General features: G+C 41.0%; 1 protein-coding gene across 4 annotated transcripts; it reads right to left on the bottom strand.

The window, feature by feature from the left end:
* Positions 1-688: 688 nt before the first annotated feature.
* hfm1 (helicase for meiosis 1) lies at positions 689-26,882 on the bottom strand. Of its 4 annotated transcripts, none has more exons than XM_036985649.1 (40): positions 26,741-26,854; positions 25,757-25,861; positions 25,518-25,630; positions 24,983-25,268; positions 24,293-24,725; positions 24,105-24,146; positions 23,883-23,953; positions 23,667-23,799; positions 23,260-23,411; positions 22,584-22,661; positions 17,108-17,263; positions 16,606-16,806; positions 16,392-16,480; positions 16,242-16,285; positions 16,006-16,107; positions 14,649-14,794; positions 14,362-14,456; positions 12,267-12,400; positions 11,765-11,812; positions 11,568-11,648; positions 11,196-11,287; positions 10,914-11,020; positions 10,780-10,827; positions 10,455-10,552; positions 10,190-10,324; positions 9,200-9,285; positions 8,893-8,976; positions 8,556-8,713; positions 8,136-8,239; positions 7,749-7,958; positions 7,538-7,600; positions 5,844-5,968; positions 5,567-5,634; positions 5,146-5,252; positions 3,161-3,241; positions 2,486-2,953; positions 2,153-2,225; positions 1,875-1,980; positions 1,540-1,676; positions 689-1,417 (listed from the first exon to the last, which is right to left on the bottom strand). In XM_036985649.1, exons 5-40 carry the CDS (start codon positions 24,360-24,362, stop codon positions 1,351-1,353), a joined length of 4,059 nt encoding a protein of 1,352 aa, XP_036841544.1. In that variant the 5' UTR covers positions 24,363-24,725; positions 24,983-25,268; positions 25,518-25,630; positions 25,757-25,861; positions 26,741-26,854; the 3' UTR covers positions 689-1,350. The 4 variants fall into 4 exon arrangements, with proteins under 4 accessions (XP_036841544.1, XP_021468569.2, XP_021468570.2 ...); XM_021612894.2 differs by having other exon boundaries at positions 690-1,417; positions 24,457-24,725; positions 26,741-26,882; XM_021612895.2 differs by having other exon boundaries at positions 690-1,417; positions 24,457-24,725; positions 25,757-25,846; positions 26,741-26,874.
* Positions 26,883-27,020: the final 138 nt, after the last annotated feature.

Below are 27,020 nucleotides of genomic sequence, written 5' to 3'. Positions count from 1 at the left end.
CTGTCCTGTTCAAGTGGGCACTGCACAACAAAGTCCAAAAATGTCTTATATGCTGCTGCAGAAATTATGTAATATGTGAAGGGGATATGTATACTGTGTTTAAGAAAGTAATACTAAGTATATGTTGTGTAGTAAGCTGTTAGTAGCCCATGTGCCTCACCCTAATAATTTGGTCCCTTTCCCCCTCACAACTTAGCCTACTGTTCTGACTTGGTGGTGCACATGTATCATATAGCCTGTTTTAGAGAAATGTCATCATCGAATATTGTAAGATACTGTCTTCTATACTGTCTTCTTATATGCCCCCTTTACTTATCCTACGGTTCTGACTTGGTGTACAGTGATAATTCTGTAAGAACGCCCCATGTTCTGAATTTTGTCACTGTATATTTCAAAAGTGCTGAAAGAATAGTTCTATTGACAACATCCGTCTTAGCTTGCTCATTAAAGTCTTAATTGAAATTACGTATAGCCTCTTATCGTTCCCTTATGCCATAGTTTGTACATCTCAATTGTCCGTAGAAACCACACTTGTTGCAAGTCAGCCATATCAGCTATGTTTTAAAAAAAGGCAGTAAATGAGAATGAATTAACTGTTTCGCTGCCAGACAAGGCTCCGCTGATGACCAGGTGTAGCAGTGGTAAGGATTCACTCCATTGTGCTGGAAAGAAAGCTCTGCTGTTGGGACAGGTTTATGTAGGCCTTAACAGTTTGTGGGCACCGTGTGTCACCGTCATAGTGCAATTAATGTATTGTTTAGTGTTGTGTAGTGGCTTTGCTGGCATGCATCAACAATAACAACAAAAAATAACATTTGAGTTTTCCCCACCAAGACTTGTATGCTAAAATCGCCACTGTGTACGAACAATCATGATCTGCCCAATTCTATACAACCATGAAAATAACATTCAAAACCAAATAATTCCTTACTAACTTCTACCCCCCCAAAAAACGAAATACCACTCGCCAGCCCCCCTACCACATTAAACTTTACCCATATCATGTGGAAACACTCCACTCATAGGATTGTCCACGCACACGCGTTTTTAAGGTTTGATACTTTCCTAGATGTCAATATAAAAATTATAATATTTAGATATAATCCCCTCAGACTTCCTCTGAATAAATATTGTGTTTATTCAATTAAGTACATAGATATATAATACTTTTTTGACCACCTGCTAATGATGATTGAATGTTCCTACTCCTGAATGATAGAAACATTTTCAAATAGGATCAACAGTAAATCTAACAGTTCATCTCAAACAGCAAACAGTATAAATAAAGTATAACATACACAGTAACATGAAACATTGTCATGGAACCTGTCCATACAACTATAAACACTTCTAAAATAGTCCATCAAATATACCCATGAATGCATCCACTTCCTTGCTGTTGTCCTCTCCCTGGAGCCTGCAATGATGAGGAATCATGCTATCTATCAATGATATAAAGTTAATGCATAATCTGCTTACAAGTTGTATTGATAAAAAGTAAAGGAAATGAACTATTCTTTCGCTATAGTTCCTCCTTACCTTTTGCCAGTCGCATTGCCATTGTTTGGGGTAGTCGTCTTTGAGAAGAAATCAAACTGTCCTCCCAGCGGAGCCATGCTTGTATCAGTCTGTTTTGTGAAGGAGGGTGCTTTCACAGAGGGTTCACTGAATGTCCTCTGCAGATGGAAAATATTACTTTTCAAATGTGTTTGGAAACAAATGGGCTAAAACATTTAAAATAATGTGGTTTGTGTAAAAACCTTTTCATTCAATATCATAACAGAAGCCTTGGCTTTGTCGTCAGTTTAATTTTGATGTCAGATTCAGCATTGAGATGAAGTCAACTGAGTTGCTAGGGGTAGTTAGTAACTCACTGTGGCCTTGTTGTCAGAGTGGCTCCAGGGAGCAGAAGCCTGGAGGTTATGTGGTCTGACTGAGAGACTAGTAACTGCTATCTGAGGAATAACTGGGGAGGTTGACCTTGGACACACAAATAAAACATGACATTTTACATTGATAATCATTTAGTTTAGGACACATTTGTCAAGTATTTACAGATATAGGATCTTAATTTGATATCGATTTAATTCAGTGTAATGACAGTGGTTTGACATCTTGTGACACAGTGAAGTTTGGTACAAGTAGAACTTACCTGAGTGGGGCACAGGACACAGTGAAGCGGGGTTTGGGTTGTACATAAGTGGATGGTAGTGGCGTTGAGTGACCTGAAAACACATGTCCATCATTTCATAATTAATTGAAGATCAGATTAAAATTACCAATCAAACTGTAATTGATGAACAAAGGGTTGGGGTCAATTCTATTTCAATTCAGTTAGTTCAGGAAGTAAAGTGAAATTCTGATTTCAATTCCAATTTTTCTTAATTCTTTTCAATGAGGAAGAATTGGAATGAATGTTTACTTCCTGAATTGACAGCATTTTAATTAAATTGACTCAAACCCTGGATGTTCTGTAGTAGAATACCTTTCAGCTTGTCACGGTCAATCCCCTGAGTGTTAGCTACAGTGGTGCATGATGTCTCACTGGCGTGAACTAAGTTGTCATCGTCAAAATCATCCCATTCGTCTCCCAGGTCAAAGGTCACGCTGGGGGTGTGTGACGACGAGAGGAAGCCACTGTCATCGGTCAAGTCTACGATGGGACTCGGAGAGTAACTCCTGCTCTGGCTTTGGGGAGTGCTGTAACCGCTAGTCTGGCTTTGGGGGGTATTGTGACTCTGGGTTTCCTCCCTACTCTGGTTTTGAAGGGGGAAATGACTTTGGGGGTAACCCATGCTATGGGTTTGGTGGGTGCTGTGGCTCTGTGGGTAACCCGTGCTCTGGCTTTGAGTAGTGCTGTGGCTTTGGGAGTAACCCATGCCCTGGCTTTGGGGGGTGCTGTGGCTGAGTGACCCTCCGTTGTATGCACTGGGTTTCCTCCACATTGAAGTGCCTGAAAACACAGATGTTGATTAATGTTGAGAGATGTTGATGTAAAATGTATGTCTGTTTGCAGTGTTTGAAGTAAGTAGTCTACTGGAAAATAATATGATGTGCATACAGTATTGAATCTACAAGGGAGTACGACTTGGAATCATGGGATGATTGTAAAAAAATAAAAATATAGTATGACATAGTTTTATTAACTGAGAAGTCCTACTTTGTGACTCTGTAGGGGTTTGTAGGGGTGGTTCCTCTTCTCCCATTGTCTGATATATGTCTTCCAGGTAGTCATTATACTCTGTAGAGAGATATCCTTTGAGTTACTCCTCTCAAGCGTCCATTAACCACCATTACTTTTCCACACTGCTGTATACTGGCAGCCCGCATGGCCCCTTTTTTGTCGATCAATTCCCCCCCCCCCCCCCCCCCCCCCCCCCCAAAATGAATAATTAATAGAAATATGTTGAGAGTAGATCTTAAAAGAAAATGACTAAATTAAAAGTGAAAGTTACCCAGTAAAATACTACTTGAGTAAAAGTCTAAAAGTATTTGGTTTTACATATACATGTACGTAAGTATCAAAAGTTAATGTAATTGCAAAAATATACTTAAGTATCAAAAGTAAAAGTATAAATCATTTCAAATTGCTTATATTAAGCAAGCCAGCTGGCACCATTATCAAATTGTTTAATTGTACAGATAGCCAGGGGCACAATACAACACGCAGACATAAATTACAAACAAAGTTTAGTGAGTCGACCAGATCAGAGGCAGTAGTGATGACCAGGGATGTTCTCTTGATAAGTGTGTGAATTGGACCATTTTCCTGTCCAGCTAAGCATTCATAATGTAATGGCTGAGTACTTTTGGGTGTCAGGGAAATTGTACGTAGTAAAAAGTACATTATTTTCATTAGGTATGTAGTGAAGTAAAAGTAGTCAAATATAAATAGTAAAGAGTTACAATAGTAGAATACACAAGGTGCAATTTTCGAAATTTGGTTGTGCATCAGCATCTTTTCTCTTGTTATGTCAGTCACTGAAAGCAAAGAAAATGTATACTGAACAAAAATATAAACACAACATGTAAATTGTTAGTTGCATTTTTCGTGAGCTGAAATAAAAGATCCCAGAAATGTTTCTCACATTTTGTGTGCACATTTTTTAAAACATCCCTGTTAGTGAGCATTTCTCCTTTGCCAAGATAATCCATCCACCTGACACTTGTGGCATATCAACAAGCAGATTAAACAGCATGATCATTACACAGGTGCAACTTGTGCTGGGGACAATAAAAGGCCACTAAAATGTGCAGTTTTGTCACAACACAATGCCACAGATGTCTCAAGTTTTGAGGGAGTGTGCAATTGGCATGCTGACTGCAGGAATGTCCACCAGAGCTGTTGGTAGAGAATTGAATGTTAATTTCTCTACCATAAGCCACCTTAAATGTTGTTTTACAGAATTTGGCAGTACGTCCAACTGGCCTCACAACCGCAGACCACCTGTAACCACGCCAGCCCAGGACCTCCACATCCGGCTTCTTCACCTGCTGGATCGTATGAGACCAGTCACCCGGACAGCTGATGAAACTGAGGAGTATTTCTGTCTGTAATAAAGCCCTTTTGTGGGGAAAAAATTATTCTGACCGACTGGTCCTGGCTCCCTAGTGGGTGGGCATGGCTGCGCCCCTGCCCAATCATGTGAAATCCATAGATTAGGGCCTAATGAATTTATTTCAATTGACTGATTTCCTTATGTGAACTGTAACTCACTAAAATCGTTGAAATTGTTGCAGGTTGTGTTTATATTTTTTGTTCAGTATAGATTGGTAAGTTAGTGGAGAGCTATCTAAACTTGTAGTAATCATGGTCAAATTACACACTGGGACACCCCCATTGATGTTGCTAGTTACTTTCACTCAGATATCGTATTAAAAACTCCAAATATTTCTCTACGCCCATGGCAAAATGTGTAGGATTGCAGGAAATGAACTGTAAAACATATATTTTTTTATCTCACTGTCGAGTTGGGGGGCCACTAAAAAGCTAGGGCCAGCTCTGACTGCATGTGTGGGTATGGATGAGGGTACGCAGACACACGAGCCACTGCGGCCCCTTATGATGAGTTCAGATTTTTTGTGGCCCCCACCCCATCAAAGTTGCCCATCTCTTCTCTAGAGGGATTCTGATACTAAACCTACCATGGTCATAGTTCTCAAGATATGCCATCTCTTGGGGCGTTGCAAAGTCCTCAGCTGATTCCACACTCTGTTGTATTGTTGAAGCGCCGTAATGATTACCTACAAACCTTCAAAACATTTTAAGAAAAGATGAGGAAAGTGTCAGATACAGTTTGCATTGGTAATCAATTAACTCTGGGCGGCAGGGTAGCCTAGTGGTTAGAGCGTTGGTTGCAAGTTCAAATCCCCAAGCTGACAAGGTACAAATCTGTTGTTCTGCCCCTGAACAAGGCAGTTAACCCACTGTTCCTAGGCTGTCATTGAAAATAAGAATTTGTTCTCAACTGACTTGCCTAGTTAAATAAGGTAAACACTTAAAAAATTTAAAAAACTCCAACCTGATGAACTGTATGTTTTGGATGTGGAAAAAGAGTGTATGTACCTACAAGCAGCAGGCGTATAAGAAAAGTGCTGAATGTTCGTAGCCCCAGTCCTACCACTCATTCTCATCTAAAGGAACAAGCAACAGGCAGACAAAACACAAATTCAGTTGACACATAAAACATTTAAAAAAGCTAAAACATGTCACGCCTTAGATTTCAATGCATGATTTATGCCAAAGTATGAATGAGTCTTGTGTGAGTCTCTTAAGTTAGAATTCAGCCCAAAGGGGTTATATTTTAAAGGACTGCTGCAGTTCTTGTCAGGTATTCTCTCACTTTGAGGCGTTTGACTGGAGTCTCCGTCAGTGTATCACTCCTGGTCTTCAGGTCTTGGAGGTAGGAGGAGAAACTCGAATGCTGATTCATAGGTCTCTTCAGAACCACCGGCACTCCATTTTGACCTGGGAAACATAATTAGGATATGAAAATACAGCGCCTTCAGGAAGTTGACCCCTTGACCTTTTCTACATTGTGTTGTGTTACAGCATGAATAAAAAATGTATTCATTTTACATTCTTTGTCACTGGCCTACACATAATAGCCCGTTATATCAAAGTGGAATAACTGTGTGTTTTTAGAAAAGTTTACTCAATATGTCAATAAGTATTAAACCCTTTTGTTATGGCAAGCCTAAACAAGTTCAGGTGTAAAAATGTGCTTAACAAGTCACATAATAAGTTGCATGGACTCACTCTGTGTGCAGTACGTGTTTAACATGACTGCTGAATGACTACCTCATCTCTGTACCCCACACATACAATTATGTGTAAGGTCCCTCAGTAGAGCAGTGAATTTAAAAAACAGATTCAACCACAAAGACCAGGAATGTTTTCCAATGCCTCACAAAGAAGGGCACCTATTGGTAGATGGGTAAAAATGGAAAAAAAGCAGACATTGAATATCCCTTTAAACATGGTGAAGTTATTAATTACACTTTGGATGGTGTATCAATACACCCAGTCACTACAAAGATACAGGCATCCTTCCTAACTCAGTTGCCAGAGAGGAAGGAAACCGCTCAGGGATTTCACCATGAGGGCAATGGTGACTTTTAAACAGTTACAGAGTTTAATGGCAGTGATAAGAGAGAACTGAGGATGGATCAACAATGTTGTAGTTTCTCTACAATACTAACATAATTGACAGAGTGAAAAGAAGTAAGCCTGTACAGAATACAAATATTCCAAAACATGCATTCTGTTTATGGCAAAGCAATTAAGTTATTGTCCAGAATACAAAGTGTTATGTTTGGGGCAAATCCAATACAACACATTAGGGAGTACCTCTCTCCACATTTTCAAGCACAGTGGTGGCTGCATCATGTTATGGGTATGCTTGTAATCGTTAAGGACTAAGCACAGGCAAAATCCTAGAGGAAAACCTGGTTCAGTCTGCATTCCACTAGACACTGGGAGATGAATTTACCTTTCAGCAGGACAATAACCTACCACACAAGGCCAAATCTACACTGGAGCTGCTTACCAAGAAGACAGTGAATGTTCCTTAGTGGGCGAGTTGAAAATCTATGTCAATTTGACAGAGCTTGAAGAATTTTGAAAATAATACATGGGTAAATGTTGCACAGTCCAGGTGTGAAAAGCTCTTAGAACACACCCAGAAAGACCCACAGCTGTAATTTCCACCAAATGTGCTTCTACAAAGTATTAACTCAGCGGTGTGAACACTTCTGTATTTAACTTTAAATAAATTTGCAAAGATGTCTAAAAACATATTTTCACTGTCATTATGGGGTAGTGTGTGTAAATCGATGAGAAAAGTGTTTAAAAAAATTGAATGTAATCAATTTTGAATTCAGGCTGTAAAACAACAAAATGTGGAAAAAGTCATGGGGTATGAATACTTTCTGAATGCACTGTACACTATAATACATTAATCAAACATTTTAATTATTCTAAGTGTCAATTGAGAAATGGAATGGACAGTTTTTGAGGACTAAAAACTTGACTCACAGCAGTCGTGGCCACACTGATCCTTGTTTTTGCAGAAGTGGTTACATTGTCTTTTGCCTGGAACTGGTTGTGAGGAACCGGAATTTCAGCGGGAAAAAAAAGATATTGCACATTTTGTTTCAAAACAAAAACAAAAACAGTCCTGTGAGTCTGCAAGTACAACTTAGTAATAGCTCAAAGCATTCTAATGTTTGGTGTAAAATCAGCCTACCCTTTTCTGTGGATGTGGAGTTTCTCTTCTGTGCCGTAGCCTGTGTTTGCTGACCTGTTGGCTGTGTTCTCTGTGTTGCACCCTGTGATCTCTGAGCGTCAGCCTGTGCTATGTGCATAGTGTCATGTTGCTCAGGTGTGAATGATTCACCTCCGTACCTCTTTGGTCCAGAGTAGAAGGCACTAAACTTCTGCTGAATGTCCAACCCCACTGCAGAGAGGAAGATCTCAGAGTAGTTAATAGAAGGAGGTGTATATTCTTACTTTTTACAATTATCACTGAAACAATTTAATTAGACTTAAACTGCCTTTTAGAAGTTTTATGTAGTTTGTACAAGTGTATTTTGAACAATGACAAACGTAAAATCCTGACAGTTAACTGCCTGACCGTATTCTGAGCTGATTAGATTCACGCTGATCTCCTCTCCTTTGAAGGCTTTCGCCACTTCGATCTTCTTTGACCAGTTTCCCGACTTCAACAGCATCAAGTCTCTGGATGAACACACAATACAGTCGCTCTCCCTTACATATTTCTTTCCCTTTCATGTTCTCCCTCTCTTCTGCTCTCTTTCCTTTACTGTTTTCCTTCTATAAGTGTATGACAGTAACATTTTACTTAAAGCCTGCAGGTACAATGCTTTATAACTTGTTATAAGCATGTATGACCCTTTAAAATGTTTTATAATACACGTTTAATATGTTCTGTCTCCACCTACAAGCTTTAGGTAAAGTGTGCCTCTATGCATGTGTGTATCAGGTCGTGTCTGTGTGTGACGACATTTCTGGAAATGCCAGTCCTAATCTTTACGTGAGTTTTTGCAGGAAGACCACGTTGTTGTCACAGTCCCCGATGATCATTGTGACATAGTGGTGGTCATGAGTGGTTCTCTTTGACAGTAGCTGTTCGTGGTTTTTCACATTCACAGTCACGACAATCTCTGCGGTGGCGATGTTGTATCTTGGAAGCTAAAACGTGAAAAATAAAAACGAAATTAAAGCTTGTGGGGGAGATGTATTCATTGATGTTAAATGATACAAGTATGGAAAATATTCTGCTACGTCCTGCTACCAAATATTTCTACAACGATTCACCTTGATGACCATTTCCGTTCAAACTACAATTCCACCAAAGCAAACATTTTTACCTGCTCCAAACTAACTTCATACTTGGGTAGATTCATGACAGCGTCTCTGATTTGGTTTCCAAACGGAGGATGTCTGTTGACAATCTAGAAAACATAAACGGACAACAAATATTTGCTTTTATTGTACGTGAAAGCACATTGTGACAACTGTCGATGTAAAAAGGTCTTTTAACTGACTGATTTGATCGAAAGCCGTGACACTGCATGTTGGTCTCAATGTCAATAAACCATTTGGAGATATCGAGACAAAAAGTGTTGTTTAATGACTTTTCTAGTTACAGTCATTCTCAGTTGATGCTATTCTCACCAGCTCCAGTTCCCTGGCGTTGGTCTGCTCTATCTTGTTGAAGGTGGTGAGCCCAGCGTTCACCATGGCCGTCGACAGAGACAACCCTGGATCAGATATCTGTGTTATCTGTGTTGTTACAGCCATATATATATAAAATGATATTATAAATAAAATCTCAGTTTTTAGCAACTCAATCTCAGTGTCATATGTCTATGGTTACAGCAATTTTCATGACTTTGATTTGTCTGGGAACAAAATCAGTTGGTCAATGGGTTTTTAAAAGGCTGCGGATGTGGCATCTGCATACCGACCATTTGATCTCAATCAGTTTGATGGCGATACGCATTTAGATCTTCTTGAGATACACCGTGTTGCTTCGAAGTAGCCTACAGTGTTGTTGCGAATGATGTACAGTGAGCGAATTCCGGAGCAGATGGCGTTAACAAACTGTAGCTTAGCCGACCTGTGTATTTTCCTAGTATTGGCGCGCTGTTCAGTATTGGCCACATGAGAGAAAATGCTTACAGTGAAATGCTTCCAGTCTTCCAGTAATGTTACACTATGCTATTATGTTGGGTTCTGTTATGTAGAATACTATCTTTATGTGACCTTGCAGACATTGATTCGGCTTTGATCTAGCTTGACTAAACAAGCCCCATTCGCCTGAGTAGCCTGTTCTCTGTGCGTGAAGTAGAGAATATATAAATGTGCAGGAGGAAAAAAAAAATGTCGGAACTGCAGCCACTCCATTTGTAAAAGGGGTGTCTGACAGTGGAGGCTGGTGAGGGGAGGAAAACTCAATGTCTGGAGCGGAGCGAAAGGACTGGCATCACACACGTGGAAACCGTGCGTTTGCTGTATTTGATACCATTCCATTATTTCGCGTCCAGCCATTACCACGAGCCCGTCCTCCCCAATTAAGGTGTCACCAACCTCCTGTGGTCTCGTAGCAACAGTAGGATAACCTACTACTGTTCTACAAGCATTGACAGTACTATGTCTCCTTACCTATTTTCTCCAGCTGCTTTGAGACGTAAGGAGAGTCCTCCCACAGCTTGGCCCTGAAGCACTTGGCCAGTATCAGGGAGTTGAGTAGAGCAGAGAAGCCTGTCTTGGAGCGCTGGTTCAGGAACTCTGCCAAGCCTAATGTAGTTCAAAACACAGACATTATCTTACTGAAGAGTGTTTTTCAAGCGTTGTCTATCAAGGTTGTCTATCAAATGAGGCTCAATGCTAATCATCTATTGTTAATGTGAAGTGATTGATTACTTACATCTGCTGATTCGGACTCCATTTCTGAAGATTCTCCCTGTGTCCTGTGCAAGTCCAAACTCTTGGATTGGAATGGAGCCAAACTGGGCTTGAATCAAACTGAGGGGGAAGACCGGTAGAGAGACAGAAGGGATGAATCTCAAAGGTCTTTCCTTGATTCCTCATGTGCCTAATTCCTCGTCTCCGCCTCAAGACGTAAGGGAGGAAAAGACCCAAGGTTCAAGGAAAGACTTTTGAGATTCACCCAAAGAGAATACATGGCCTTCTCCAATGTCACCCTCCATTTTCTCATGCTGGTACACTGTAGGGGTCTCTGCTTGACCTACCAGTTCACCTTCATCTCTTTGTTTTTGATCTTTCCCTCCATGGGATACCTGGATAAACAAAAGCCCAGATATCAGCATTTACACCATCTTCAGGGCATTTGATTGGAATATCATGTATTGAATTCCACTAAAACCTGATAGTGATCCTGTTCTTGTCCTTGTTCAACGTGTTCAGGGTTCTCTTCTCGTTCACTCTCAGCTGCACGTCAGTGAACTCTCTGCCCTTCACCATCAATTCTATCTGTGTGAAGAAGACCCAGCTTCCATTTGAGTGGAATACAGAATCTACTCAACTCATCTATTCAAATTTCCTGTGTAACAAACAACACAAACGCCACAAACAACACAATACAGACACTCAATATAAACAGTGTATGTGCATAATGAGAGACGCTACAGTGTTACTGTATACCTACCAGCTCAGGTAAGGTCTCAGTGCCTGTCACCTTGCTGAACTGCTTCATGGTGTCAAACGCAACACAGTACCTTGCCATCAGCCTGCCTGCCTCTGTACGGGATGAACACAATTACATGTCAAGGATATAACAGATTTCAGTTAACGGCTTTGGGATGCTGGAAAGCACATGCAAGTCTATGGGTCAAATGTCCCCTTCCCCTGATGAAATCCGAAATATGCCAAGATTAAGGAGACATCTATCTGTATCATTGAATAACACCAAACATGTACAGGGTTTGCACGTTGTTTTACACTTCTGACGATAAACAATGTAACAAACAGTAAATGGCCATTGTAGCCTCTTGAACCAAAATGGTCAGCCGCTCTCAACCTGTAGCTTTGATGTTAACATCCTCATCCATGGAGATCAGACCAATGGAGGCCAGGGAATTCAAGTTCTTCAGACAGAGCTCTGAAGCAGGATGGGGAGAGAGATTCTTCAGTCACACAAATGCTATCGTGATGGAGATATTCTGTCTTCTCAGATAAGAAGTCCATACAACAAAGACAAAAACAGCAATGCCACACCTTGCAATTTGGCTTCGATTCCACATCGGTCCAAGTCAGTGGAAAAGCCTGCATAAAAACGCACGGACAGTAAGTTGTTTTCTCCTCATGTACAGTACCAGTCAAGAGTGTGAAAAGCTGTCATCAAAGCAAAGGGTGGCTACTTAAGAATCACAAATATAAAAAATATTTTCATTTGTTTAACACATTTTTTGGTTACTACATGATTCCATTTGTGTTATTTCATAGTGTTGATGTCTTCACTATTATTCTACAATGTAGAAAATAGTAAAAATAAAGAAAAACCCTTGAATGAGTAGGTGTGTCCAAACTTTTGACTGGTACTGTATGTCCTCAGGTCTTTTGAGCAACTGTTTGACACTATGTTGTGAGATGTAAGCACAGGCTAATAACTGTAATGTAATAGACTAGCACCCATGATAATGCTGTATCCATGCTGTACATTTGCTGACTAATACTAATAGAGACCGGGGTCTGTCCAGTGTCTCTCCTTTTCCCTGACCATAGTGTCTGGGGTTCTTCAGAGCTCGGATGTAGAGGAAGCTGGAGCGGATCCAGTCCAGGGCCATGTTGACGTCTGAAATGGTGTGGAGGACAATCTCAGCGTTCAGGTGCTCCACCAGGTGGGTATGCAGGCTGAGTGGTCAAACAAAAGGACATCACCATCACCATCCTCTACACAAGTATCATATACAGTTGAAGTCGGAAGTTTAGATACACTTTAGCCAAATACATTCCAAACATAACGATGGTCATTATGGTCAAACAGTTCTATTTTTGTTTCATCAGACCAGAGGACATTTCTCCAAAAAGTATGATCTTTGTCCCCATGTGCAGTTGCAAACCCTAGTCTGGCTCTTTTATGGCGGTTTTGGAACAGTGGCTTCTTCCTTGCTGAGTAGCCTTTCTAGTTATGTCGATATAGGACTCGTTTTACTGTGGATATAGATATTTTTTAACCCGTTTCCTCCAACATCTTCACAAGGTCCTTTGCTGTTGTTCTGGGATTGATTTGCACTTTTCACACCAAAGTACATTAATCTCTAGGAGAACGCGTCTCCTTCCTGAGCGGTATGATGGCTGCGTGGTCCATGGTGTTTATACTTGCATACAATTGTTTGTACAGATGAAGGTGGTACCTTCAGGCGTTTGGAAATTGCTCCCAAGGATGAACCAGACTTGTGGAGGTCTACAATTTTTTTTCTGAGGTCTTGTGTCACGACCGTCATATGAATAATTGGACCAAGGCGCAGCGTGCGTAGAGTTCCACATTTTAATGATAGTGAAATTTCCAAAACAACAAAGATATAACGATCATACAAAACAATATCCCACATAGCAGGTGGGAAAAAGGACACACCAAGTATGATCCCCAATTAGAGGTAACGATATTCAGCTGCCTCTAATTGGGAACCATACACACACACACACCAACATAGAAATAGAATACCTAGTCACGCCCTGACCTAAAACACCATAGAGAACCCAGAGGGCTCTCCCAAAGGTGCGGACTTTGACCACAAAACCTGAAACTAGATGGGGAGGGTTAGGGTGGGCAACTAGCGTCGGTGGCGGCTCCGGTGCGGGACGTAGCACCCGCTCAGACCGCGGATCCGGCCATGGAGCGGGACTGGACACCAAAACAAATCTTGGGGTTGCCCTTGGGTTGTTTATGGCTGCGGACCCCGGCGTCGTCGCTGTCCTCCTTTACTCCTCGGCGACTCCCGCCAAGGAAGAGTCTCGCATCCACCTAATATCTCTTCCCATGACCAACTCTCCTTCACCTTCTGGGCAAGCTGCTTGGTCTTGTTTAGGTTGGATATTCTGTCACAATCGTCGTATGAATAATTGGACCAAGGTGAAGCATGAGTAGAGTTCCACATTTTAAAGATAGTGAAACTTCCAAAACATCAAAGATATAACGATCGTGAAATACGTAGCGCACATAGGCAATCATACAAAACAATATCCCACATAGCAGGTGTGAAAAAGGACAGCTGCCTCTAATTGGGAACCATACACACACCAACATAGAAATATAATACCTAGAAACCCCCTTGACCTAAAACACCATAGAGAACCCCGAGGGCTCTCTATGGTCAAGGCATGACATCTTGGCCGATTTCTTTTGATTTTCCCATGAAGTTAAGCAAAGAGGCACTGAGTTTGAAGGCAGGCCTTGAAATACATCCACAGGTAAACCTCCAATTGACTCAAATAATGTCAATTAGCCTATCAGAAGTTTCTAAAGCCATGACATCATTTCCCGGAATTTTCCAAGCTGTTTAAAGGCACCTTCAACTTAGTATATGCAAACCTCTGATCCACTGGAATTGTGATACAGTGAATCATAAGTGAAATAATCTGTCTGTAAACAATTGTTGGAAAAATGACTTTTGTCATGCACAAAGTAGATGTGCTAACCGACTTGCCAAAACTATAGTTTGTTAACAAGAAATTTGTGCAGTGGTTGAAAACGAGGTTTAATGACTCCAACCTAAGTGTGTGTAAACTTTCGACTTCACCTGTAAATTCATTTAACACAAAATTAAGTCGAATTAGGTTTTGGTGGTCTGTAAAAAGTAATGTCCCCATACCTGCTTTCGATGATTTCCGCTCCATTCATGAACTGCATGTACTTGTCTTTGGTTTGAGTCTTGGTCATGATCACTGCGGTCGCTGATGTATCAAACTAGAGAGGAGACATCGAAGGCAAAGCTGGAGATAGAGGTTATGCTTTTTGTGAGCGGTAGACAAACAGTTCACAAAGCAACTGAAAAGATGCAAAAAGGGCTGTTTTAAGACTGGGCACTTGTACAGTACACTGACGAGCTAAGCATGCTGGGAGTCTGGGGCTACTTGAGGGTTTGTCTGTGCTCCGTACCTGTGGCCGGCCTGCTCGGCCAATCATCTGCAGCATGTCGGCCTCGCTGTACTCCTCACAGGCGCCCCCGATGTAGTGCGTGGTGGACTTGATTACCACCAGATGGGCTGGCAGGTTCACCCCCATCGCCAGAGTACTAGTTGTAACTGAGACATTTCCCCAATAACTTCACACAATATTTATTTGGTATTTCATATTACATAAACATGTGCCATGACAATGTTAAGGTCAATAATGTTTCTGATCCTGAAGTATGGAGGAAGATTGCCGGTGAAGGATGCACTAAATATAGGCTGAGATAATGAAAAGCTTTTCTATATTTAGCCACATCCACAGTATATTTTGACACTAATCTTTATTAAACCCTCTCTACTGGCATGACTGTGACTGGTAACACATATGGCTGGCCTGTAATGGAGGATAGAAGGGTCGTTCCACGAATAGAGTACATTTTAAGTACTGTAACTTCATACAAAAAAAAACACAACTATTCATTTAATCTCATTTTAACATTCTCTCATAAATAGCAGATGTTCAACTTCATAAAAAACATGCTTTCCCGTCTCAAGGGGTTAAATTAAAGGACTTCAGTAAGTGCCATGAAACTAACTGGGTTGACCGTAAACAGGGTTACAGTTTTCATCTTCAACCAGCCATAATCCCCTTGTGAAGCTTGTTGTGTGTAACAGCTTAAAAAAAAGAAAAATATTTCATTTTTAAACATTTCTAGCCTATGGGAAGTGTTATTCTCTTATTCTCAGATTTCCACCACAAAACCCCAGAAAATTGCCAAAAAGAGGAGAACCAGCTTTGACTTATTCCACATTTTCCTGTGTTAAAGCCTGAATTCAAAATGGATTAAATATATGTTTTTTCCTCACCCATCTACACACAATACCCCATAATGAGAAAGTAAAACGTTTTTGAAATGTATGCAAATGTTTAGAAAATTACATACATAAATATCTAATTTACATAATTATTTACAGCGCTGAGTGACTCACCTGTGACTCATTCTGGATAAGTCTCTAATAAGAGCTTTGCACACATGGATTGTACAATATTTGGCAATATTTTTTCCCCAAAAATTCTTCAAATTGGTTGTTGATAATTCCTAGACAACCATTTTCAAGTCTTGACATACAGTTTTTACATAAATCTGCTTGAAAATCTGACTCGGCCACTCAGGAACATTCACTGTCTTCTTGTTAAGCAACTCCACTGTATATTTGGCCTTGTGTTGTAGGTTATTGTCCTGCTGAAAGGTGAATGAATCTCCCAATGTCTGGCGAACAGCAATTCAACTCTGTAACTGTTTTAGCGTGTACTCTACTCATGGAACGACGCAGATACTCACACAGCACAGGCAGGTCTCCCATGTTGAAGGCCTCCTCGATTCGCTTCCTGTCTGACACGTCAACTCCGGCGTGGTGGAAACCAACTCCAAACGACACCAAGTCTGGAAAAGAGAAAACACTGGGCTAGTAATTTCACATTTCTAACGCAAAATAGCTATATTCAAATCAATGAGCAATGTTTGCCTACATGGTACAGAAGAGAAGGAATATAAATGATTATAAACTCTCCACCGACCTCTGAGTTTTGAGTCCAGGAGAGAGTTTGCATAATTCACCAACCTGCAAACAGAGGATTCCATCAATTCAATCAGATCAAACTAAACAGCAGGACATGTGTATTGAATACCTGTAGATCTCTAAATAATGAAAAGGGAAGTAGCTCAACCTTTGTTTGTGCTCAATACTCATGATGAACCTGGCATCCTTGGCCAGAACAGTGGCCGACTGCTGGACTCCTTTCCTTGTTGAACAAAACTGTTAAAAAAATATATTAAAAAAAATCCTATGTGTGAAATATTAACAATGACAATACTTACTGAAACGTATAAATATGGTACTGGTCAAGTCTACATTTCAGAGACCCAAAGAGAGTTCCTCACAACAAGTGTTGGTTTCTGGTCCGAGTAGGTCTGGATGATGTTGGCCATCTTGTAGTTGAGTGACAGGTCGAACTTGAACTCAGTCTGGTTGCTGTTGCAGGGGAAACCCAGCACTACTTTCCTCAATTTCACCGGTCTGTGACTCTCATCCATCTCCAGACAAGTAGCAGGGTCTCTGTCGTCACACAGCCAGTCTGCTATCTGCCATGCCAAACCATTGAACCAGTAAGGAGAAGTAATTTCTTCAAATAAATGCTCCGTTTAATGATAATCAGTAACTAGCAATACTATTGAGCTCCTGCCTTTCCTATTTCCTTACTCTGTCTGAAGGAGACAGGACTGCGGACATAATAACAACATAACAAGACACGGAGATGCATGTGTCAGAATGGCAAATGATGAACAGAAAGGGAAAGAATGACTATAGTGAAGGAAGTCTCTTTAGAGTATTTGCATATGGCCAAAGTGTGACATCACCCCTCTTTGACCCTCAGCCACTTACATCTTTGGTATTGGGGATGGTGGCGGAGACGGCCACAAATCTCATGGATACATCCTCCTGAGGGTTCTCTGCTGCACGGTAGGCATGGACCGCCTTCATCCTGCTCACCACCACCTCTAGTGTGGCTCCGCGCATAGGGTCCTTCACCACGTGCACCTGGAAACACAGAGCCAAGATGGATTATATTTAGTTGTCAATCTAACACATGTATGACACAATAATAGACAGATATTAGAGGGCTTGCAGTTGACATACGATGCCTCCTGGCGGCCATTATTGGAAGACCACCGAATTAATTCCGTCAACAGACGAGTTGCTACCTCAATCTGCACGATAACAGTGCCTAAAACTAGTTGATTCATCACCACGGTCATTTTCTGTGGATTCGTTGGCTGCTCTAACAAGGCAGGAAAGACAACGGGGGAAAAATATGTTCCCCGCAATCATGCAACACAATTGGTTACGCCAATGAGATAAGACTCGAGAGCTGTCAGAAATGCGAAGAAACCTTTTTGCCCGTCAATACCTGAATCCAGACAGCTCTCAGTACAGGGTCTGCTACGATCATTTCATCACTGGTAAATCAAGTCTGACCAATTTCGAATTTAGTTTAGCTGTTATGCTATCCAGGTGTTAACAACACTAAGTTACCCAAAAGTAGCTAACTAGATAGCTTGTAGTCTAGCTATTAGCATGTGTAGTGAGTTTCACATTTTGGGGAAGCAATTTTTCACCATAGAAAGGCAGCTTTATAACAAGGGATTGCATGCCTCTATCATTGCATTTGCAGACTATTGTAAGTATTCTATTCCTAATGTGATGAGTAGATTGGATAGTGATAATTTAGGCTATAAATAAACGCTTAGCACCGGGAAAAAATGTGGCCTTTGATATACATTTGATGCAATTCTTCTACACTTTATAGGACTGGAGACATTAGCAGAATAGTATTTGATACGATGGCCTACTCTACTGACAACAGATCAAGAAAAACGACCTTGTCTCGAATGCAACCATGTAATCTAGAATATGACACTAATTTGACAAAAGCTTGATCCCTTCTAGCCATGACCATGAAAAGGGGAGATGCAAATTGTAACACATGACGTCCATATAGCTTGGAGGACAATTATTGACCAAAATAACTCCAAAATATTAATATGATAAACCAATGATATTTTGTTGAGAACTTTATTCATAAGAGGGAAAATGTGTGGACATTACATCATAGGACAGAGGTCTCAATGGGATAGGACAACCTGCCTTGTTGACTATTCGTTGTTCCATCCCAACAATAGATTTAATCTTTATGTGACACTAAAACACCTGAATGAATTAAACACAATCGAACAATTAAGAGCCTTGGTGGTATAGTTGACCTAAATAGGTGCTATTCTAACATCAGGGGTGCTTTTAATTGGTTTATGTACTACTGTAGGTTCACCAGCTGACCTCTTATCAAGAGCAGCATCAGCGTCTACTACTTTAGGAAACATCGCTCAGTTATACGAGATGGTTGCCATATGCTGTGCTTTGGACAATTTCAATTAATCCTGTTGTGTCATTTGAGTAGAGCGCCTTCTCCTTGTCTTCATGACAAAAGTGCCTCCTTAGACCATGTGGATATATAAAATGTCCTTTGGAGCGTGTAAAATACTATTGTTTATGATATTGTAAACATACTGTACTTTAATAATAGGCTGTATTGTTGTATGGGTGAAATTAAAAGTGTTGTCATCTATGCTTTGACTAGCCCCATTGAATTAAAAATATTTCTTATAGCCCAACTATTTTCTTTCTTTTACAATTTAAACACATTTAGCAGAGACAATGCAATTGCTGTGTAGCCACTCAGACCTTCTGGGAGAAAAGTATCTGGTATTGAACTTGGTGGTAGTAGTTGTGTGTGTTTGAAGTGAAGGATCCCATTACCTGCTTCCACCGAGATTACAAGGGTTGGATTTGCACAATGGTTGGATTTGCACAGCACAAGGCAAGTACAAAATTTAGTATAACTGATTAGCTTCATTCTTTGTCTACTGGTATTGTTTTTAAATTGAGAACTTAAAAATTTAAAACTAATTGGAGAGCTTATGACTGAACAAAAAGGTACTGTTAATTTGAGAATACAACACAAACAACACAAATTAGAGACATAGTCCCCTCTTTATTGCAGGATTGGGAACTGTGATTAATCAACATCGACACTAGTTATTCTTGAATAATAGTTAACTTAACAATTAAAACTTTAAACACTTCAAAGAATCAATACTATTTCATATAATTTCAAAGTGTACAAGTAAGCTAACTCATATGTAAAGGTTTGACATTTTAGTAACAAGCAGGCTATTGCTATTAAAGCATAATTTCAAGGGAACAAAAAAAAAGTCAATACCAGAAGTGGCTAACCTCGCTCAACTGACCCCTGATTTACTGGGTGAACAGACTTGTTCCAGGCCAGCAATAGCACACTTGATTTTTAACTAATTATGTTCGATACATTGATGCTGTGTTTATCGCTCTCTATCCCAGGCTGTTGTCCCCATATGCGTCAAGATGGCTACCATTGTCCCTGTACCAAAGGCAAAGATAACTGAACTAAATGACTACTATGCGTCAAGATGGCTACCATTGTCCCTGTACCAAAGGCAAAGATAACTGAACTAAATGACTACTCCCCCGTAGCACTCACTTCTATCATCATGAAGTGTTTTGAGAGACTAGTCAAGGATCATATCACCTCCACCTTACCTGTCACACTAGACCCACTTCAGTTTGCATACCGCCCCAACAGGTCCACAGACGTCCACACACTGCCCTATCCCATCTGGACAAAAGGAATAGCTATGTAAGAATGCTGTTCATCGACAACAGCTCAACATTCAACACCATAGTACCCTCCAAGCTCATTATCACGCTGGAGGCCCTGGGTCTCAACACCGCCCTGTGAATTGGATCCTGGACGTTCTGAGGGGCCGCCCCCAAGTGGGGAAAGTAGGAAACAACATCTCCACTTTGCTGACCCTCAACACTGGGGCCTCACAAGGGTGCGTGCTCAGCCCCCTCCTGTACTCCTTGTTCAACCACAACTGCGTGGACATGCACGCCTCCAACTCAATCATCAAGTTTGCAGACGACACAACAGTAGTGGGCTTGATCACCAACAACGAGACAGGCTACAGGGAGGAGGTGAAGGCACTCGGAGTGTGGTGTCAGGAAAACAACCTCTCACTCAACGTCAACAAAACAAAAGGAGATGATCGTGGACTTCAGGAAACAGCAGAGGGAGGACCCCCCGATCCACATCGAAGGGACAGCAGTGAAGGTGGAAAGTTAAGTTCCTCGGCATATACATCACAATCTGAGATGGTCCACCCACACAGACAGTGTGGTGAAGAAGGCGCAAAAACGCTTCTTCAACCTCAGGAGGCTGAATAAATTTGGCTTGTCACCCAAAACCCTGACAAACTTTGACAGATGCACAATTGAGAGCATCCTGTCGGGCTGTATCACAACTGCACTGCCCTCAACCGCAAGGCTGTCCAGAGGGTGGTGCGATCTGCATAACGCATCACCGGGGGCAAACTACCCGCCCTCCATGACTCCTATAGGAAGGCCAAAAAGATCATCAAGGAAAACAACCACCCGAGCCACTGCCTGTTCACACTGCTACCCTCCGGAAGGCGAGGTCAGTACAGGTGCATCAAAGCTGGGACCGAGAGATTGAAAAACAGGTTCTATCTCAAGGCCATCAGACTGGTAAACAGCAATCACTACCTCAGAGAGGCTGCTGTCTACATCACTGACCACTTTAATAAATGGATCACTAGTCACTTCATACAATGCCACTTTAATAATGTTTGCATATCTTACATTACTCATATCACATGTACACTACCGTTCAAAAGTTTGGGGTCACTTAGAAATGTCCTTGTTTTTGAAAGAAAAGCTAATTTTTTGTCCTTTAAAATAACATCAAATTGATCAGAAATACAGTGTAGACATTGTTCATGTCAAAACAGAAGAAAGTTATTTGTGTCTAGCCATTTTGAGCCTGTAATCGAACCCACAAATGCTGATGCTCCAGATACTCAAGTAGTATTAGAGAAGGCCAGTTTTATTTATTCTTTAATCAAAAATTAGCCGTTTCCAGCTACAATAGTCATTTACAACATTAACAATGTCTACACTATTTCTGATCAATTTTAACAGACAAATGTGCTTTTCTTTAAAAACAAGGATATTTCTACGTGACCCCAAACTTTTGAACGGTAGTGTATATACTGTATTTTATACCGTCTATTGCACCTTGCCTATGCCGCTAGGCCACCGCTCATCCATATACTTACATGTACATATTCTCATTCACCCTTTTAGATTTGTGTGTATTAGGTACTTGTTGGAGAATTGTTAACATCTGCTAACCATGTGTATGTGACAAATAAAATTGGATTTGAATCAGGTGTGTCAGTGTTGGGCTGAAACAAAAGCCTGCACACCCAGCAGGGTTGGCCTGCTCCAGTTGTAATAGGTTTATACATTGTGTGACAAATACTGTATTTTTGTTCACTAAATTTGCGAACATAGGTACACATATAATCCATGGTATACAAGAATGGCCCCTTATTCTCTTGGGACCATCTGCAGACAGGGTTTCACAGCTCTTTGTACCTGAGGACAGAAAACATTACAAAGTAACAGGGCGCATTATCCTCAAATTAGACAGCACTGAATATTATGTAGATATATCTCTCTATACTTAGTTTTTTTTTTAAAGCTGGGGACTGGAACTGGAGAATATGTTCAAAAATGTCCTCCCACAAAGGTACCTGCCCTATCCAGAGTAGCCTACTCTCCATTCTCTGACAGCAGCGACAGATAGCTAATCCTATTCCATGGCTGTTGGCTAGTTACCTCGCTACAAATACATTTAGAGTTCCAACAATAAATACATCACAATAGCTAGCTAACTAGATAATATGAAGTTAGCAAGCTGGTGACATTTAATTTTACTTAGCTAGCTATACAGTATGTAAACTTTTCTAACTAGCAAACATTACGTTAGCAGCTCATTTGAGTGACCCTGCACACTATGTTTCTGGTGCAAGCTAGCTAATAATACATCGTTTTCGATCATTTTCAAAATAGATTTACTTACTTGAATAGGTTCTCCCACTGCCTCCGTTTTCTGGGTCCTTAGACAAACTAAATAATGGGCAATATTCCCAAAGTTTCCGGTGGTAGCAAAACGCAGCCAGCCATGTGGACGATTGGAGGACTTCCATCAGACTGACTTTGGTCTTCCCAACATGACGCATCTGCAAGCCCTCTATAGATCACAATCTGTTAATAAAGAATGTTTCACTCTATCCAAGCTGTTTCAGAGTGTTATTTGGCCAAGTACTGAAAATAGTTGTAGTCCTACCGGAGGGAATTTTGAACCGAACATCAAATACTAAAAACGTATCTACTTGACCTCATCAATAAGGAAAAGCCGGACCAACTGCAGCAGGCAGTTATCCCTCCACTTCCTCGTCATGCTGTCCCATTTTTCCTGCGAGAAACAGAAATGTGTCTGTGCTTTATTTTGAACTGGTTAATAAAGTGTTAACCTTTTCCTGCAGTGGGTTAAATCTAGGTCACAGAGTGTTTATTGGTAGCCTTAAACAAATCTACAAATCTACTTTGAAACAAAAGTATACACATCACACATGGTTGTGGGCTTAAACAAACAAACACCTGTACCATGTCAGATATTGAGTTGAAATGTATTCCATTTTGAGCTCCCATCCCAATATTACAATTTAAATATACATCACAGAAGACTGAAATATAACAAAACAATTTGACATAGAAACACCAGATTTGTGTCTTTTTTTTTTTTTTTTTACTAATTATGAAAAATATTAATAAGAATCCACCCATGAGGCCACTAGGTAATTTGACTGCAGGTCGTGAATTGTCTCGATACAACTGAATTTATCCATCCTCACATCACTAACAAACCCCTATTGCGACATGGAAATCACATCTGCTATGGTCATAGGATCAGCCACTTCATTGCGCTACATATTACACACAAATAAAAATGTCCGCGGTGACAGGCTATACTACATACAATATACTGTACACTGGGATACGGTGTCACTCACAGGTGTGGTCATGATGATATTGGCGTCTTGAATCTCAAAGAAGTCGTCGATCTCTGTGTCTCCAGTCAGCTCCTTGCAGCTCAGGCCCAGAGGCCCAAATTTGTTCTTCCAGTCCTCAAAGCGCTGGCTGCATAGAGCTTTGATGGGGGCCACTGAAGACAACAGAAGCATTCTCAATCAATGCAGCTCATCATACAGTTTTCATTTTATAAAATGTTATCAATTTACATTTTTAACACGTAGAATGTATTGGTGTAGTCAGGTCATAAATTACTTACATGTCAGCAACAAACCAGATATCAAGACTGCATACAGGCTGTAGCATGAATCAGCTCTTAATGTCTTAATGTGCTTTTTACCTAGTGCTTTTGAGAAGGATACTAAGTACTGTAATTGGAGGGCCTTACTGTACACAGCTTTGACGTTTCTCCAGGGCTCTGTGGTCTCCATCAGTAGGCGGATGATGGCCAACTCGAAAAGCACAGTCTTACCAGAGCCCGTAGGAGCACAAGCCACAAAGTTCTTACCCGTGTATAGAACCTACAAAACATACATGGCTCATAAAAATGTCTCAAGGATACTGTTTTGCTGTTCTTAATTGGATGACAATTCTGAATGCTTACGTCATCTAGGGCTTTTGATTGAACGTAGTTGAAGTAAGGGAACTCTTTGAAGACCGATCTAAATTTAGCAGCTGTGTTCATTTGATTAAGGACACCCAACAAACAGCCCACAATTGTTCCTTAGATTTCATGTAGTCATCATCAAGCATGCATCAATCAAGTATTCATTAACTTTTCATTCCTTGTGTTATTACTGATGATAAAACAGATGCGAAAGGATACGGATTTCAGAGATTGGTCGGAGTATCCCAGGCCCAGAAGTACCTAATATGCAAACAAATCCATAGACATCTCATTTTATATTCGCACTGACAGTGGTAACCCAACCCCAGTCAAAATGGCAGATATTGTCCACCCCCTAGTGGTATTTTTCTGTCATTACAGCAAAGAGGGCATTGGGTAGCGCTCACCTAGTTTCACCTCATCAAGCTCTAACGAACAGTGACAGGCTGCAGCCATGACCATTACATCTGAGTACATTCTTCAGCTACAACACCTCATCATAGCAATATGTATATGATTTATATATATATAAACACAGACATGGTGTTGGGTTCAGTCTGTGCGGTACTACTTTGTATGTGAAGGGGTTGGGGTGTCATGGGGAGAACATGAGCCCTCTTGGTGCCCTTGTCCTGTGTCTTCTGTGGTGGTCCCCGGGCTGTAGGCGGTCCCAGATCGGTGAGGGGGCCGGAGCCTGCTGCCGACTGCTTTGCCAGCCGAGGCTCTGTCGCCATAGAAACCTGGTCGAAGGTTTGCTGCACTCTGGGTCGTGCCTGGTTGAGGCCTCTGATTGAGTTTGCACTGCTGTTCAACACCTGACCACTGGGAGGTTTGAACAAACTGTAACAACAAAGAGATTATTTAATTTATAGGTAGAGAGATCATAAGTGCTTACAGTGATATCCCACATATCATGATGTAACTAGTACAGCCATGTATTTGATAAAGAAGGTGCCATTTCAGAAGGGCTCTGACGGACGCCATTACATTTCAAAACAATAGTATCTGATAAAGACACATGATGGGGGACACTGACATTTACTATGTATTCTGAATGCACAGTATGCACCCTCATTAGTTTCACTTGAACGGCTTACCTTCTCCGTAGAGGTGGGCTTTGGCTGAACTCCAGAGGGAAATGTTTCTGCTCCAGTGCATGACCAGACTCATGTGGGGTTTTAGTTCGACCTCTAACCTTTGTGGTATCCTGGGATTTATTCATGAAGTCTTCCCGAGACCAAAGGACACACCCGCCCTGTGCCTCAGGTTCTTTTCTTCCATCACTGGTATTCTGATTTAATTTGTTATTCTTGGGAGTGAAACCATCACCGTCAGCTGCTCTTTTCAAAGGGGGAAGGAATTTGTTGGACTTCTGAGAGAAACCTGCATTGGAGATGGTCAGAAAGGGATTTGATAGACGACATGATAATGCAATGATTGACAGGAAGGGACATGACTTAAAACAAGACCCAGTTTAAGCCTAGTCTTGAACTAAAATTCCTTTTCAAAATATCATTTTCATTGAAAGTGCATTTTAGTCCAGGACTCGGCTTAGTCCGGGTCCGGGAAACTGGCGCTTACAGTATTGACTGAATTTACTCAAATGATTTAATCACTTCAAATGCCACTTACTGAATGATGAAAGACCCTCTGCCTCTTTCTGGATGTCCTGAGTGGCTGGGATCTGGGAGAGGGACAGAGGGGGTTCCAACTGCCAAGAACTCTGCTCTTGACAAAGTGGCTTTCTGGAGATGGGAGGAGGGCAGGAAAAGGGTTAAGCAAAGCTTAACATGGCTAGGAACTTTGCTCTCGCTAAATAGAAAATCTAGTGGGGAATTACTGTGGGATGCAGGTTGTTTCTGACGACTCACACTTTGTGGACAACTGGCCTCTCAAAGAAGAGGTTATCCAGGGACAAAGTGCAGTCTTCTGAGTCCAACATCTCATTAGGTCATGTAGGCCTATGCAACAGTCATCTGTAGAATTACAAAGTTAGACATAATCATGGTATACAGTGCAATCGGAAAGTATTCAGAGCAAAAGGTCTGAATATTTATGGAAATAAGGTATTTCTGCTGTTTTCGCTTTGGCATTATGGGGTATTTAATCTGTTTTAGAATAAGGCTGTGATGGAACAAAATGTGGGAAAAGTCAAGGGGTCTGAACACTTTCTGAACGCGCTGTATGCAGCAGACACCGGCAGGCATTTCAGGGCACCAAGGAGACAGACAATGTTGCCACAACAGGAAAGTCTTTATAGGTACTGCCTAGGTTTGCAGCAACTGGGAGAGATTGTAAGAAAGGTTAAAAAAAAAATGCCAGTAGCCTGACTAGACCTCATAAAATATCTTAATTGTAAACATACTGTAAAGCCTAAATGTTTTTTGTGCAAAGGCCTAAGGTGTTGAAACCCCTACCCCAGATCAACGCAAGATGGCAGTCTCTTGGTCAGGACTAGCAAATATCGTTACTAGTTACCACAGCCACAAAGTCATAAACCCCGCCTATTTCTACAATTTATCTTCTTAAAATTAGACTTTAAACCTAACCACACTGCGTTTGCTTATCCCTTATAAGGATATAAGACCAAAAAGCAAATTTTTGTTTTCATTAATTTTTACTTTATTTGTACTTTGTGGCTGTGGTAACTAATGGAAACCCCCTAGCAAGCTAACGTTAGCTAACTAGGCAGGCAAGTTGGCTCACTTTCATGTCGTTAAGCGACTTATATGACAAAATATACATGTGTATTATATGACCATAAGAATGACAGCCTGTTAATTCGTATTATATTTCAAACTGACGGGTGGCGTGTAAATAGATAATTCAAGTAAGTAAAATCATTTTTAGCCTACCTGTTTCGGTGGGGGTACTACTATAACTAACTAGTCTCGAGCCTAGACGCTGATGATACCCGCTCGAGGGAGAGCAATTATTTCTATAACTAAACCAAGATAGACCACAGCCTGTCGTTTCCAACGGGAACTAATGAGTGATTGTGGGCAGAACAAGAAACGAGGTGGGCAGAGCAAAGCACGAGCTAGCGAGATCCTATTGGCGCGTTCTAGCTCATCTGCATATTTCCGTTAGGGACTCTTCCTCTGTGAAGTGCGCGTGTGCAATAATTCACCTCGC

Source organism: Oncorhynchus mykiss, chromosome 8 (genome assembly GCF_013265735.2).
Source record: "Oncorhynchus mykiss isolate Arlee chromosome 8, USDA_OmykA_1.1, whole genome shotgun sequence".
Taxonomy (NCBI): domain Eukaryota; kingdom Metazoa; phylum Chordata; class Actinopteri; order Salmoniformes; family Salmonidae; genus Oncorhynchus; species Oncorhynchus mykiss.
Note: the sequence above shows the minus strand (reverse complement) of the source record. Positions and strands in the feature narration are given on the sequence as shown.

What these genes read in the sequence shown, in the direction of transcription:
- hfm1 (XM_021612894.2), bottom strand. Translation starts at nt 25,827, where the DNA reads ATGTTGGACTCAGAAGACTGCACTTTGTCCCTGGATAACCTCTTCTTT. An exon ending in AAAGAGATGAAGGTGAACTG is followed by an intron (nt 10,553 to 10,779) that starts GTAGGTCAAGCA and finishes CTTCCCCCTCAG; the next exon opens with TTTGATTCAAGCCCAGTTTG. An exon ending in AAAGCAGCTGGAGAAAATAG is followed by an intron (nt 9,286 to 10,189) that starts GTAAGGAGACAT and finishes TATCTGATCCAG; the next exon opens with GGTTGTCTCTGTCGACGGCC.